Source organism: Polistes dominula, unplaced genomic scaffold (assembly GCF_049000335.1).
Source record: "Polistes dominula isolate Pdom_NZ unplaced genomic scaffold, Pdom_raw_medaka contig_482, whole genome shotgun sequence".
Classification (NCBI taxonomy): domain Eukaryota; kingdom Metazoa; phylum Arthropoda; class Insecta; order Hymenoptera; family Vespidae; genus Polistes; species Polistes dominula.
This window is the reverse complement of record NW_028301016.1, coordinates 543409-558875: the sequence shown is the minus strand read 5'-3', so window position 1 is coordinate 558875 and position 15467 is coordinate 543409. Positions and strand designations below refer to the sequence as shown.

Here is a 15467-nt window from a genome sequence, read left to right as displayed (position 1 = left end):
AGTTAATATTATTGAGGACGCAGAAATGAATTCTAAAATGAAAAGAGTTGTAGTTTAATTATACAAAATGTTGAAATCTTACAAAGTATAAATTTAACTGATTACATAAATTCAATTGCTATCAATTTTAACATAGAAAAGTCTTCTTAGTGAATGGAATAAAACACTGAAAAAAATAAAAAAAATAAGTCATAAGAAAGGGGGAGCATTTTAAATCGGACTGTACCTAGATTGACAAGACGACGTACAAAAAGAAGATTTGGTATTGATGCATATTTTTGCATTTTTTTATTTTTATAATAATTAGGAATTGAAACGCAATAAAAGAACACTTTATATTTCTATAAAATTCATATAAGTATGATATTTTGTAATTAAAATTTTTAATTTTAGTATTTTACAGATCTATTAAGCTTATTTATAAATCTGTGACATTTAATTGCAATAAAATACTGTTACTTATAAACAAGTAATAAAATATTTATTTAAAGTCAAAAAAAAGCCAATAATGATTACTTTTGCATTACGATTCCTTATAAATAATAAAATTTGAAAATACCCAGTTAACATTTGTTTATAGATGTGAGAGAAAGATTAAAAGGTTTTTGATGAATTATTTATTATAACATATATTATAATACCGCCTAATGGATAGCAATTATTCATCTAAATTGAGATGCATTTATTTTTTAATAAATAAATTCCCTTTTTCATTAATTACTTTCCATTACTTTTGAATAACCGTAATTACGAAAAACATTTTGTTGCATATTCGACTTCATTCGAACGTTTATTAACAAATAGGAAATATAAACAGTCGATCTAAACATTTTATATTATATTAAATAATACTTCGAACATTATATAATTTCGATCTGATATTTGATTAGATACAAATTTTTAATTCAAAGTCATTAAGGCAGGATTCTACTTTGTGATTTTATTTTTTTATTTTTAAAATTTTTTTTTCGATTATTTGTAAGTAAATATATTTAAGAATACTCTCTGAAAACTTCAAATAGATCAAAGCATCCTAACTGTACTTTTTCGTCCCTCGAAACTATCTGTGCGCGCTAATCTGACGCTCGCAGTGAACCTACTCATACCTGGCTTTGTTCGCTGCGTATTCTTATAAATCTTTTATTTCTGCTTATCCGTTAATAGATTTAGGAGTGTATTCTTCCGCATATGTCCTTCACTATATATATTTGGTGCAAACGACACTTTATAGTACTGTGGCAACAGATTTGGAGCAGCAGTCGTGTCTCGAATTTCAACAGAGCAACATCTTCGAGTGTACTAATTTTGTAATTGATTCGAAGAAATCATACCATCACAGTTCTACAAGTGGACGTCCAGGATCTAAATTCAAGAAGTGTAAATTCCGAGGAAACTAGCACACCTACGGTGGAGGTACTGCTCACGCGAGTGCATCGGCAGCGAAATTGCAAAAAACCAATCATACAGATTTCGATGTGAAAATTAAAGGCAACGCAGGCTACAGCATGATACAGTTTTTTCGGTTCTTTCATTGCTATCGCAGTGGATACAGTGTAACATGTACCACGGCAATATTTCATTTTCGAAATATGGCTAGAGAGGCTTTGGCTTCAAAGTCTGTGTCACTTGTAAGTGTGGAGACAGATTCATTGACTCCTGTCCGATGATCAGTACTGGATACGAAATCAATCGTCAACCAATTTTGAAAATTATGGAGGTAATGGGCATTAGAATCGGCGAAACCGTTGCTCAGTATGCCAGCAAACGAGACAACGAGCACGTTGTCAAAGAAAATCGCCGCTCGTCTGAAGCTTCCAAAGAGAATAGAACAAAAAAGGAGACAAGCTAGACTGGAAGAATATTATCTTCTGGAGCAGTCAGAAGGCATACTGTATGGTGCAGGTACCGCTGATTAAGCGTAAGTTAACGTTTTTCGTGATTTTTTACTTAAAAAAACTTTAAATGCGTTTTTCTCGGAATCACGTTTTTATACCGCTTGTTTATAAAATCTCCAAAACTAGCTATTCGATTCGTCAGAAATTTTTACCACATAATCTATAAACATATATCAACCTCTGGTAGCAGATTTATAAGAAAATTTTTATTTTTACTATTTTTTTTTTTTTTTGCAAAAAATAAGAAAAAAAAAAGAGATTTTTTGATCATTTTTTTGCAACTGACGCTATTTTGTTATTTTTGCTTGTAAATGAAAAAATCTGCTACCATCGGTTGCTGTAGTCTTAGTGAACATAAAACTATTCGAATTTTTAATTTCAGATAATCCGATCTCAAGATTTTATCAACAGCGCAGAGGCTAGTCTATTTTTAGGCGTTCTGTTCAAGGGCCTATCCAATGTATATAGAGCGTATAAAATGAATAAATAAAATTTTTTAATGTACTTTAAGAGTATATTTATTAAGCACAACAAACCCTACATCAATATCTTTCTTAGTTTTTTAATAAAAAATTGACAAAAATGCCATTTTTTTCGAGCGATTAAAGTAGAATCCTGCCTTAAGTCAGAAATATATAATTCACTGGCTAGGAAAGTTGAAAAAAATATATTATAGTTTAAAAAATCTTAAATATTAGTAGAGTATATTAAAATATTCGATATATATTAAATAATTATTAATTAATTAAAGAAAATGTATATTCTAATTTGAAAGTAAGGAGTATATGTCTGACGTACAGTCTTCTTCAGAATCCTTTGTAAAACTGGCCTGTTGTCCTCCATGAAAGTCAGTTAAAAATCTATTTGTTTATAGGACTTTCAGAAGAATAAATTCTACTTATTATGAACATTATTTTAGTTACACATATGTAGCCTTCGGACAGTTATATAAACAATAATCAATAGAACAATTGTAATTAACTTTCACAAAGGATAACGAGCCACTCTAATCGTTGATTTCAAATAGGACTGTACGTAAAATTTATACATATATATAAATATCTTTCGATTAATTAGCAATCATTTGAGGTATATCAATTATTCTAATGTATCAGGTCGTCCCAAAAGTTTCTTTTTTTTGTTTTTTATTTTACGCGAACAATATTTTTTATTGTTGAATAATATACAGTGTAAAAAAATATAATAGAATAGAATTGAGATTATTTAGTAAAATAAAATAAAATAAAAAATATTACGTATACAATATTTTACAACTTCCCACATAACAGAAAAACTTTCTAAAAACTTTCTAAAACATTTCTTTAAAGTTTTAAACCTTTCAAAAAGATTTCTAAAAAATCTTTCTACAAGGTGAAAATGTCCGCGTTCAGAGACTTGCAAAAGATTACTCTATCAGTAAAATATTTTAGAAATGTTTTAAAAATATTTTTCTAAAATCTTTTTCAAAATATTTTAGAATGATGTCTGCAAGGATTTTGAAAGATTTTTTGGAAATATTTTACGAAACTTTCGCTGAAAGATTTCAAAACCTTTCGTGTTATGTGGGTTATTATAAAGAAAAAACAAGACATTTTTGGGACGACTTAATACATTATTATAATAATATTTTAGATTGTTTAAAATAAAAAACATTTGTTTTTTGACGTTCTTGGCCAGTAATGAGTTTGAGTTGAAAATTTTTATCTAATTAAATTTAAGATCAATATTATTTAATGTTCAAAGTATATTAATAGATATGTAATTTAAAAAAAAATCTATTTTGTATTATTCTTATTTTAATATATATTAAACTGATTATGATACTAAATAAACATTTAAATAACAGTAAAAATATTGGGTTATCCGGGAAGTTCCTGCCAATTTTGACGGATGATTGAAATGAAACGCATTAAGGTTTTTTTTGGTATATATTTATCATATTAAATATAATATAAATAATAATAAATAATATAATAAATATTACAATATAATTAATATAATAATATAATATTAATAAATAAATAAATAATATAATATTAAATTATATATTTGTCATTCTGTTCCACAACATTTCTCCATCTTTAAGGGTAACTTAAAAATTTCGTCCTTCCTTCTCAGGTTTTTTAGCAAAAGAACTTTATGCCACCTACCGAAAATCGGCACAAACTTTCCGGACAACCCAATACAAAAGATGATCAAGACATGAAAAAATCAGGTATTCTCCTTGTTTTTACAATTATACCAACATGTACGATTAAACATGTTATACAATCAAAAATCTAGTAACCCCGTAACGATATAAGATTTTAAGTATACACATACTCTACATGATATATTTTAAATATACCTTTTTAAAACATTTTTAAATTGAATTTCAAAGAGATAATCTAACAAAAACACACCAAGAAAGAACACATTCGTCCACATGTTAAGGGAATTTCTATATTAAAAAGTTAATTACCTGTGATATATTATTATGCATATATAAATGATACTTTTTAATAAAAAAAAAAACTTTATAAAAAAGAATTTTTTTTTATAGAATTTAGAAGGGATAAACTAACAAAGACACACACACATAAAAGAAAATTCGGCCACGAGTTAAGGGATTTCCATATTAAGAAATTAATGACCGTAGACGTACTTTGGACGTACTAGTTTAGTACGTTATATATATTTGTATATTTAAAAAGAAAAAGAAAGAAAGAAAGAGAGAGAAAGAGAGTAAGAGAGAGTAAGTGAGAGTGAGAGAGAGTAAGAGAAGAGGAAAACGCGAAAAGGGTGCTAAAGGTAAATGTATAAAGGTGAATGTTCACGAAGCTGGCAGTAACACGACTGTACGACACATTATATAACGACATTCGCGGGCGCCGAGCCGTGAAGCGTTCTCTTCCGGTCGTGCCGTTGTCCTCCATCCTCGTCCTCGTCCTCTTACAGTACCTATCACCATCATTCTCTCTCTCTCTCTCTCTCTCTCTCTTTTTCTCTTAATCTTTCTCTCTCTCTCTCTCTCTCTTTCTCACTCTCCCTCTCTCTCGATCTCTCTCTGACTCTCTCTTTTTCTCTTAATCTTTCTCTCTCTCTCTTTCACTCTCTCTTTCTTTCCCTATTTCATCCCTTACCACTCTCGTTAGTGGCTAGCGTTAAATGTGTCTACAAGCCTCGCACGACGGACAAAGCGATCCCCGAACGTCGACGTCGACGTCGACGTCGACAACGACAACTACAACGACAACTACAACGACAATGACGACTACGACGAGGGCTGACGAGCTGTTACGGGGTTGGCACGTTTTTTAGATAGCCGAAGGTCAACGTTCTTCGTATAGGGGTTGACGCTTAGGACGAGGTTTGTCTACCTTCTAACCTCTCTCTCTCTCTCTCTCTCTTCTCTCTCTCTCTCTCTCTCTCTCTCTCTCTTTCTTTCTTACTTTCTATAGGTAGATAGATAGATAGATAGATAGATAGATAGATAGATACATGGATAAATAGATAGAGAAGAGAGGTTCAGGTGTAAAGAACTTGCACTAATTTTTACGAATTACGTTCTATTTCAATTTTATCTTATTTAATAAATTCTCTTTGAGTTTTATATTATATTATATTGTTATATATTATATATTTATATTATATTTTATAATATAAATAATATTTAAAATAATAAATTTTATATTATAATATAATATAAAATATAATATAACATAATATATATATATATATATATATATATATATATATATATATATATATATATATATATTATATTATATATATGTTATATTATATTTTATATTATATTTTTATAAAACATTTTATATTATAATTTATATTTCTATTCTATTTCTATAAATATAAATACATATTATATCTTTTATATTATATTATAGATTTCAGTTTTCTTCTTTAATTTTTTTCATGTTCATTAGAGTTAACAATATAATTAGGTCGATTTAAACTTTTTATAGATTGAGTATAAGACAAATAGAAGTTGGGAGGGATGTTGGGTGGCAGAGGAAATGGTAGGAATTTTATCCCTATCTTCTTTATTAAAATAAATATATTTTATATTAGAAAATAATTATTTTATATATATTTTATCATATATTATATTATATTTATAATATATATTTATATTATATATAATATATTATATAATATTTTGACATTATATTTTATATAATACTTATAATATTTTATATTATAAGTTATATTTCTATTATATTTCTATAAATATAAATACATATTATATCTTTTATATTTTATTAAAGATTTCAGTTTTCTTCTTCAATTTTTTCATGTTTATTAGAGTTAACAATATAATTAGGTTGATTTAAACTTTTTATAGATTGAGTAGAAGACAAAAAAGAGTTGAAAGTGAAAGTGTTGGGGGAATTGGCACGAATTGTATCTTTCTCTTCTTTATTTCAATTTTTCTTTTTCTTGTTTTACTTGTATTAATTATTATTTTTCTTTAATTTTACCACGTTTATTATTTATATTCAATTAATTAAACTGACTGATTGATTTAATAACATCAATCGTCAAGTTTCTTTTCATCCCACGAAATATATTTTATTTTTTAATTATACTAATTACAAAACTATTTTATATATTTAAAATATTATAAAAGTTGAAGGAGAAAGTTTCTAATCGTTGATTAGTATTTTCGAAATTAAACTCAGTTTCGTTTTAATGAAATCATTCCTGAATTCTCTACTAGTTTTTCAGTCTCCTTTGTTTCCAAATTATCAGCTTACCTCCTCCCTCTCTTCAGTTAAGTTTGAAATTTAGACAATCTTAGAGACATCATTTCGTTATCTTCGCTCAATGGAAACAAGAAACGGTACTGATCCTCGCTTTGTAAGCCAATCCCTAAGATTGCTAACTTCTAATCTCTCTCTTTCCTTCATTCTCTCTCTCTCTCTCTCTCTCTCTCACTCTCTTTCTCTCTTTCTTTCATTCTCTTTCTCTTTCCGTAGATATGGAAAATAAGAGAGAAAGAGGAACAGAAAAAAAATTAGAAAAAGAGAAAGAAATGAAAGAGTGAAAAAAGGAGAGAAAAAGGAAAGATAATATAAGAGAAAATTAGCATGAATTTTTACGCATGAATAGTGCGTTAGAAAAAGAAGAGAAAATTAAATGAAAAAGTAGAAGAGAAGAAGAGGAAGAAGAAGAAAAAGAAAATAAAAAGAGAAAGCTAAGCGATTTATTGCGAATTTCTCGGAAAATTGCTGACAGCCTACATTTTTACGCATTTACGCGTTTTACCCCGAGAAAAATGATTTTAAGTGCTTTCACTCGTAATATCTCACTCTCTTTCTTTCTCTCTCTCTCTATTTTTTTTCTTTTCTTTTCAACGTGTTTATTAATATTCACGAATGTTTTTCATTATCGATTTTCTCATTCTCGATACAAACTGAATGCAGTTTATAAAGTTAATCGTAACGAAATCAGAAACGATACAGTTACGTAATATATCGAACTTCCGTTTGTGAAATATTGCCTCTTGAATAACTCGTTCGATGTTACACGTTTCCCCGAGAGATTCCTATCATCCCACGAAAGATCGTGCACGTATGTACACATATAAACAGCCAACAGAAAAGACCATATCGTTTCGTCTTAAATTCGTTGGAGAAACACCTATCGGTTATCGATAAGAACCCCCAGTTCAATGCGTTATTTTAAAGAAAGAACCCCTGTATATATGTTTCCCTCCTTCTTTAGACATAATAATAATCGTTAATATATGAACAAATATATATATATATATATATATATATATATATATATATATGATTGAATTGAATCATAAAGGTGTGCGTTTAATAATCGAATCGTGAAAATAAGTTCATCATTAACCTAGATTCTTTTTTGTAGATTTATTTTATAATATCATATATGTAATATTATTATTATTTTTCATTTTTATTTCATTGAAAGGTAATTTTAACGAAAGTAATAAGCATACTACGAATTTTCTCGATAAATTAAATATATAAAATATGTAAATATATATATATATATATATATATATATATATATATATATATTATTATAATTATATAATTTATATTTATTATTTATAAAATTATATTTAATATTAATATTATATAATTTAATCAATTTTAATTATTATATTAAAATTTATGCAATTATACAAATATATATAATTATAATTATATTATTATATAATATATATAGATATAATTGTTTTACGTATGTGTATTCGTTTGTTGGTTTATTGTAGTATTCACATCATTTATTAAGATAATTCGGATTTAGATATGTCAAGTAAGTAAATAAAAGTGGAGCATAATAAATCTGAGAAAGAAAGAAATTTAAAAAAAGGAAAAGGGTGTGACAGTTGAGAAGGGTGGATAAACCTTTAACCTGATTTCACGTATAATGACATTGTTACGACCCTTGCGTTGATCGGTTAATCTACAATAAGTTCCAGAAATATTCGTAACCCTACTGTCAATTTAAAACAATCAATATATTTTCTTATAATATAATAAAAAATTCTTATACACGCGAAAACATATTTTAAGATTACTAAATTTTGTGTAAAATTGATATTTGATTTATATCTTACACACTTTCGTTTTCTTTGTCCTCTGTAATGTTTATATATTTATTTTCAGCCGTACGATTTAATTCTCTAACGTTTAGTTTGTTTTTGACAACCGTACTGTAACTGCTGACGCAGCTGTAGTAGCTAAGTATTATTCATAAAATTTGTCAACTAATCGACATTTAAAGACAAAAGGAATCCAGAGAAAAGAGCAGAAATTTTTATTGAGTAAGATTTTTTTCATGATTATTATAAATCCAATGATGGTAGTAACAGATATTTAAATTTATAATTTTTAACTTTATAATTTTTAATTTTTAAGACATTTAAATTTATTATTTTCTCAAAAACTTTTTTTAAGAACGAAAAAATGTTATTCCCTTTTTAGACTAACACCTTGTACATACAGTATAATGACAACATTGTGAATAATTTTAAAATCAAATACATTTTCTATATTATTTCTTAAATATTTCCAAGAAACTGCTTGGTTATACCGAGATATGTTTACCGTGAAATAGTAATAACTTTTGTAAACAGTTTTTCTTTGACACTTACCGGGACAATTTAATTATTGAATGTTTCAAAACAAGATAGTTAGAATTCAGTTGTAATTTGAATCTTAATATGAAATTATATCTAATATTTTGTTGATATTTCTGTGTATAAAACGAAAAACCTATTAACATGGTTGAGTTTATAATTAATTTATATTATAAATTATATATATAAGTATAATATATATATTAATATATATAACATATACATATTATATTATTCATTTTTCAAAATAATTAAGTGTGCTATATTATGATAAATTTTAAATATACATATAATACATGTATATTTATTATATAATCTTCAATAGATTGTATATAATTACTTATTTAATTATTTATTAAATATTATAATATAAAAAAATTTTAATACAGATCCTATGACATTGAAATATTCAAGAATATGTAAAAAGATATTTGTTTTCTTGCCTCATTCATTTTAAAGCATAAGATATAAAGTATAATTCTTTAGTGTGATTGAATCGTAATATTTTATTATATCAATTTATATAAATCTCCTAGTAATTTGGTTGCAATTTTAGATGACTTTGAAATCTAAAAATTTGGAATAAGTATTTTTTCACTTATAGTAACATTAGTTTTAATAGTAACTTCTATTGTTATGTTGATAGATTCGACAAAAATTATTAATAACACTAATTAGAATTTCTCTAAATAGATAAACCATAGTATTTTGCAGATCTATATGATTCTATTTTTAGATTTTTATCTTATCTTATCTTATCTTATTATTAGATCAATTAGAATTTTATAAATGGTTAGTCAGCAATCGTAGTTCATTCGGACAGAAAGAGATTCTACGTGATAAAATACACGTAAAATTTGTAAATACGTTAATTTTGAAGTAAACCCTTTTTGTAGCTTTGGCTATTTAGATAATTTGATTTTCGTTACTTTGACCTACTGTCTTTATATTGCAAACTAATATTGATAAACATTGTTATCAATGTTATTGAAGAAAGTTTTACGGAGATCATAACATATCATAAAGTAACAGTTAACATTCATTACTTTCAAATACCGTGAATTGTTGACAAAATATTCTAATTAAGAAGACATTGATATTTACTTTAGGAGAAAGACAATTTTGTGGAAAACATTTTTCATAATGTTAACGAAGTAATAAAGTAAGATAATAGAAGAAAATAATGACAAAATACGATCACATCATTATCCATGTTAATTATTAATGATAATCAAATGATTTGTTATCGTTCAATCGATACAATTGATTTTCAAATGATTGTTTTATTTTTTTTTATAAAATTTTTAATTTTATTATTAACTTAACAGATTGATTGTTTTACAAAAAAAATGATACTGACTTAAATATTTATTTTTACAAAGTGATTGTTGATTTGATTTTGTAGAGAAAATTATCTACGTTTTGTTAAAAATTAGACAAATGCAAAAAAAAAAAAAATAAACAAAATAATAAGTAAAGTATATAAACGTTTAAAACATGTTTATATATTGTAAAAAAAGAATTTCGCAATAATGCTGGTCCGGTATTCAATGTGTTAATTTAAATCAATTTGCATATAAAAGAGGAAAAGAAAAAATACGAATTATTTAAAAAAAAATAATTATTCCGAAATTTGATCTGCCATTATCGATTAATATTGAATAAAACAAAGAACTTATGGAAGTTAAAAGTAAATAATAGACATTGACGAGAACAAATCCCAATGATAATGTCACATTTATCTTTGCTATTTACGAGAAAAAAAAATAAAATAAGGGTGAAGAAGGGGATAGGAGGGGGGGGGGAATTATAGTGAACTAGAATTGCAAATGAACGTATTCGCGAGTACGACGTCGTTTCGTTCGTTTCGACTATGAGCGTACATTTTCGAGAACACTGCCAGTTTCACGCTCGCCCGGGGCGCTTTCATGGAAGCAATTTCTACCATTCTTCAGGTAAGATCTCGTCCAGAAAATCCCTAAAGCAAGCAGAGCAGACAATTAAAACGATCGACCGTAAGGGAAACGAAAAATGAAGATGGCAAAAGAAGAACCAAACTCGCAAGAGAGAATGTCGATAAATTAAAATTATTTTCTTTTATTTACGATCATTTCTTTTTGTCATTAATATCCGATTTTTCGAAAATTATAATAAAATTTGATACAAAATATTTTCTAGCCTTAACTGTGTCATATCGAATGAAATATGATTAAATTTGTATAAAGTAATTCAAGAAAATATTATTCACCCAAATGAAATACTACTCTTTTTGTTTTTAGGATACTTTAATATGAATACATCTAATTAATACTAAACAATAAATACAAATAAATTCTTTACACCATAAATGTCTCTCCTAACACTTGTAAAATAAATAATTTGATTAAGACGTAATTTCGGACACTGAATATTATTGGCAGAATGGAAGTTGTTGGAGATGAATACATCTTGCGTAAAATTTTTCATTATTTAAATGGAGAAAGTCTGAATAATTCAGCAAAAGTTAACAGGTTTGGTTACAGCAATTATTTATTATAATGTTTAAATATAAATTTATTTTATAACGAATTATATAGTAATAAATAATACCGCTTATTGTATTATTTATGGAAAAAAAGAAATCCATTATTTTTACGTAAAGCCTAATATAATTATAAAAGTTATTGCAAATGTATCTACAATAATTTTATAAATACATTTACATAGTCCAAATTGCATAAACATTACAATGTTTTTTCCTTGTTATAGACTTTGGAATAAACTTGCTAAGGAAGAATTTCAGAGTAGAGGTCCCTTTTGTAGCTATGCAGATTTTTTAACGGGACTTCCAGAAGACTGGGATGATATTAGAAATGATACCATAGATATTTGTGGAGTTAAACCAATATTACATATAGGCTACTTTTTTAGTGGATTTGCAGAAATCTTTTCAGAGGGTAAATTTATAACTATACTTACAGTAAAGCATCGATTATTTGAATGTTGATAATTTTAATGACCGTTTATTTTAATTCACAATGAGTCATCAATATACATACTTTAGCTATGTATTTAACAATGTTTCTTTTATGGGACACCTAACCTAGCTACTTAAAATGCTCAAAATTAGTATCTGGTCTGAATAATATTTTAACATACGAAGATGTTAAAAATTACTTATAATCTATTAAAAACATAATATTTATTATTAACATGATTACGTATAAGATGTTTTCATAAGAAATTTCCGTATGGAAGAAATAAGAATTATTAAATCTTCTTCACATTAAAATAGAACATAACAATTAGGGATAAAAAAAAATTATAAAATCAAGTCGACATTGTTTTTTAACAAAAGATTTCATTTGCAAGCATTTACTTCCAGATAAATGCCGGACTTGCTGGACAACACAATATCGAACAAATAAGCGGAACGTTAAGGATTCATCTTAAATTGATTTTCTTTTTGTTTTTTTGTTTTATGACATAATAAGGAATATAGTTTTTTCAGATCGATTATACAAAAAACCGAGTATAGAAACAAATTCGTTTTTAAATTAATTCAGATAATCGACGCTATACTTTATATGTATACTAATCAATAGTATATATTATTATTATTATTCGAGATATTAAAATTTTTGTTTCAAGAGTGCATCTGCAGTTCTCTACCACATTATTGCCACTCAATAGCAGTAGAAAGTTATTATATTAGTGAAGAAGAAGTTATAATTAGTAATATGTTTTTTCCTACAACACAAACAATAGAAATTAATACGCTTACTTTTAATGTTCATGCATGGGAGTACGGAATATTTTGCGATGAACTTAATGTTCTATTCGACTTTTATTTTGAGAACAACGGACCTTTGAGATACATATTTGATCCTTTGCTTAATGATAATAGCAATTTAACTAATTGCCTTATTTTATTATACGAGGAAACGAAAGAGTTTATAGGAAGTAATATTTTAAGATATTTACATAAATCGTATCCGAATAGGGTATCTTCGATATGGGGTGGGATGGTTAAAAATATATCAATTTGTAAAAAATTACAAGAAATTTCTGTGTGCAGACACGATGCAGATTGCATCGCTATTATGATAAGTGGAACGAATATGCAAACGTGGAATATAACGATGGACGGAAAGTATGCTAGTATAGAAAGTATTGAAATCAGATTCAAAGCTCTTAGCGAGGAAATAAAATTGAAAAAACATTCAGTAGCTTTTATGTTTGCTGGCGATTACTGCGATAATTATTACCTTAATTTAGAACCACCTATATTTAAACGTTTTTTCCCAAATACGCCTTTATTTCAAATTTTGGGTCTACTTTCACTAGGAGCAGAAGATTTTCAGGAAGCAGATCAAAAAATAACAGATGGTTATCGAAGAATGTTAGAATTATCTTTAACGATACTAACATATGATTGATCATTTAACATCTCAATGTATTGACAATAGTCAATAGAATAACAAATTTTTATTTATAATATATATTTATTAATAGTTAATTAGCAAAATTGATATATAAGATTTGGAAGAGGTAATGATAGTTTAGGTTGATTATTTGCCGTTGATTATTTGAAATTCTCTTTCCTATAAGAAATTCAACGAAATCGATTATTTATTTGTCATTTATTTATCAATGATGAACAATTAGATAAAAAAGCTCACTAAAAAAAAAAACAATTATTATATGCTTTTACTATAGAAATTGTGACAATTTTAATAATCTCGTTGATATGTAATTCAGCAATGACGAGCTATTTATTTTCAATGACAATAATATCTATAACAATCATATAACTATTAATGACTCCTATGTCATTTTTATAAATTAAATATAAAATAAGAACTTCGTTTTATTAAATAGTAAATTAGCTCAATGTACTATTTTTCTTCCTTTTTTCTAAGTAAAATTTTACATACTACATTTGTAATTTTATATTATTTTATTAAGCAATAGAAAACTCACATACTTGCACTATATTGAGCACAAATTAAGAAAATATCAAAATATAAAATAATATTCATAGAAAAATACCCACTACTGCAGAATTTTATAATTTTAGATATTTATTGTTTTAATATTATCAAATAAAAGAGACTGTGTGTGTGTGTGTGTGTGTGTGTGTGTGTGTGTGTGTGTGTGTGTGTGTGTGTGTGTGTGTGTGTGTGTGTGTGTGTGTGATTCTCCACGAAATTTTAACGATTTTTAAGTTATCTTGTTTGACAAACCGTATTATATTTTTCCTACTACATAATTCATAAAATTATTTTTTTTTTTTTTTTTTTTGATTAAAATAGTATAAAATTTAAAGTTAATAAATGCATTTACCATCTCTGCTGGAAATAAATTACAAAATAAAACATCTGGTTGCCAAATTTACTTATAAAAAAGGAATCAAGCATTTCTGACGAAGAAATACTTTTTTTTAAATATTTAATTGAAATAAAGTATTGTTTCAATTAAATATTTAAAATTTTATATTTAATATTTGATTATTATTTAAAATAATAAAAAAATATATATATAATATAAAAAATATATATATATATATTTAAAAATTATGTTTACTTTGAATTTATATTTTATTCCACAAAAAATCGTTTCTCCAATGCAGAAGACATTTTTTATGTAACATATAGAACTGACGTATTATTATGAGTGTGATTACTTTTTACAAGAAGTAGTTATCGTTGAAAATAAGGGAAACAAACCGTATTATATTTTTTCTACTACACTATACAATTATTTTTTGTAGAAATTATAAAACTAGTGTATAGAAACTAAAGTTAATAAATGCATCTCCCATTTCTGCAAGAAATAAATTACCAAATAAAATTCCAGCTTGCATAATTTACTCATAAAGAAAAGAAATAGAACATTTCACACGAAAAAATACTTTGTTAAATATTTGATTGAAATAAAATTGTATTATATTTATATAATATTCCACAAGGAAAAAATAAATTCTCTAATGCAGAAGACATTTTTGCTGTAACATATAGAACTGACATATTACTTTGGGTATGATTACTTTTTGCGAGAAGTAGTTATCATTGGAAATAAGAGAAACAAACTGTACTATATTTTTTCTACTACATTATACAATTATTTTTTGTAGAAATTATAAAACTAGTGTATAGGATCTAAAGTTAATAAATGCATCTCTCATTTCTGCTAGAAATAAATTACCAAATAAAATTCCTGCTTGCATAATTTACTCATAAAAAAAAAAAAGAAATAGAACATTTCACACGAAAAAATACTTTGTTAAATATTTGATTGAAATAAAATTGTATTATATTTGTATAATATTCCACAAAGAAACAATAAATTTTTTAAAGCAAAAGACATTTTTGATGTAACAAATAGAACTCACGTATTACTTTGAGTATGATTACTTTTTGTAAGAAGTAGCTATCGTTGGAAATAAGGGAAATAAAGAAGGGAGTCCAACG

General features: G+C 26.0%; 2 protein-coding genes across 3 annotated transcripts in view; one reads left to right on the top strand and one right to left on the bottom strand.

Annotated features, from left to right (window-relative positions):
* Positions 1-15467, bottom strand: part of LOC107064422 (dipeptidase 1) — a 363750-nt gene that overhangs the window by 140753 nt on the left and 207530 nt on the right. The window lies entirely within an intron of this gene.
* Positions 8152-13631, top strand: LOC149031985 (uncharacterized). The gene is made up of 4 exons (XM_089174152.1): positions 8152-8700; positions 11295-11525; positions 11764-11951; positions 12646-13631. The coding sequence occupies exons 2-4, from the start codon at positions 11437-11439 to the stop codon at positions 13431-13433; spliced, it is 1065 nt and encodes a 354-aa protein (XP_089030278.1). The 5' UTR covers positions 8152-8700; positions 11295-11436; the 3' UTR covers positions 13434-13631.

Excerpts from the sequence above, each read along its gene's own strand:
- LOC149031985 (XM_089174152.1), top strand. The coding sequence starts at position 11,437 with ATGGAAGTTGTTGGAGATGAATACATCTTGCGTAAAATTTTTCATTAT. Across the intron at positions 11,526-11,763 it reads AATTCAGCAAAAGTTAACAG|ACTTTGGAATAAACTTGCTA; the intron begins GTTTGGTTACAG and ends TCCTTGTTATAG. Across the intron at positions 11,952-12,645 it reads TGCAGAAATCTTTTCAGAGG|AGTGCATCTGCAGTTCTCTA; the intron begins GTAAATTTATAA and ends TTTTGTTTCAAG.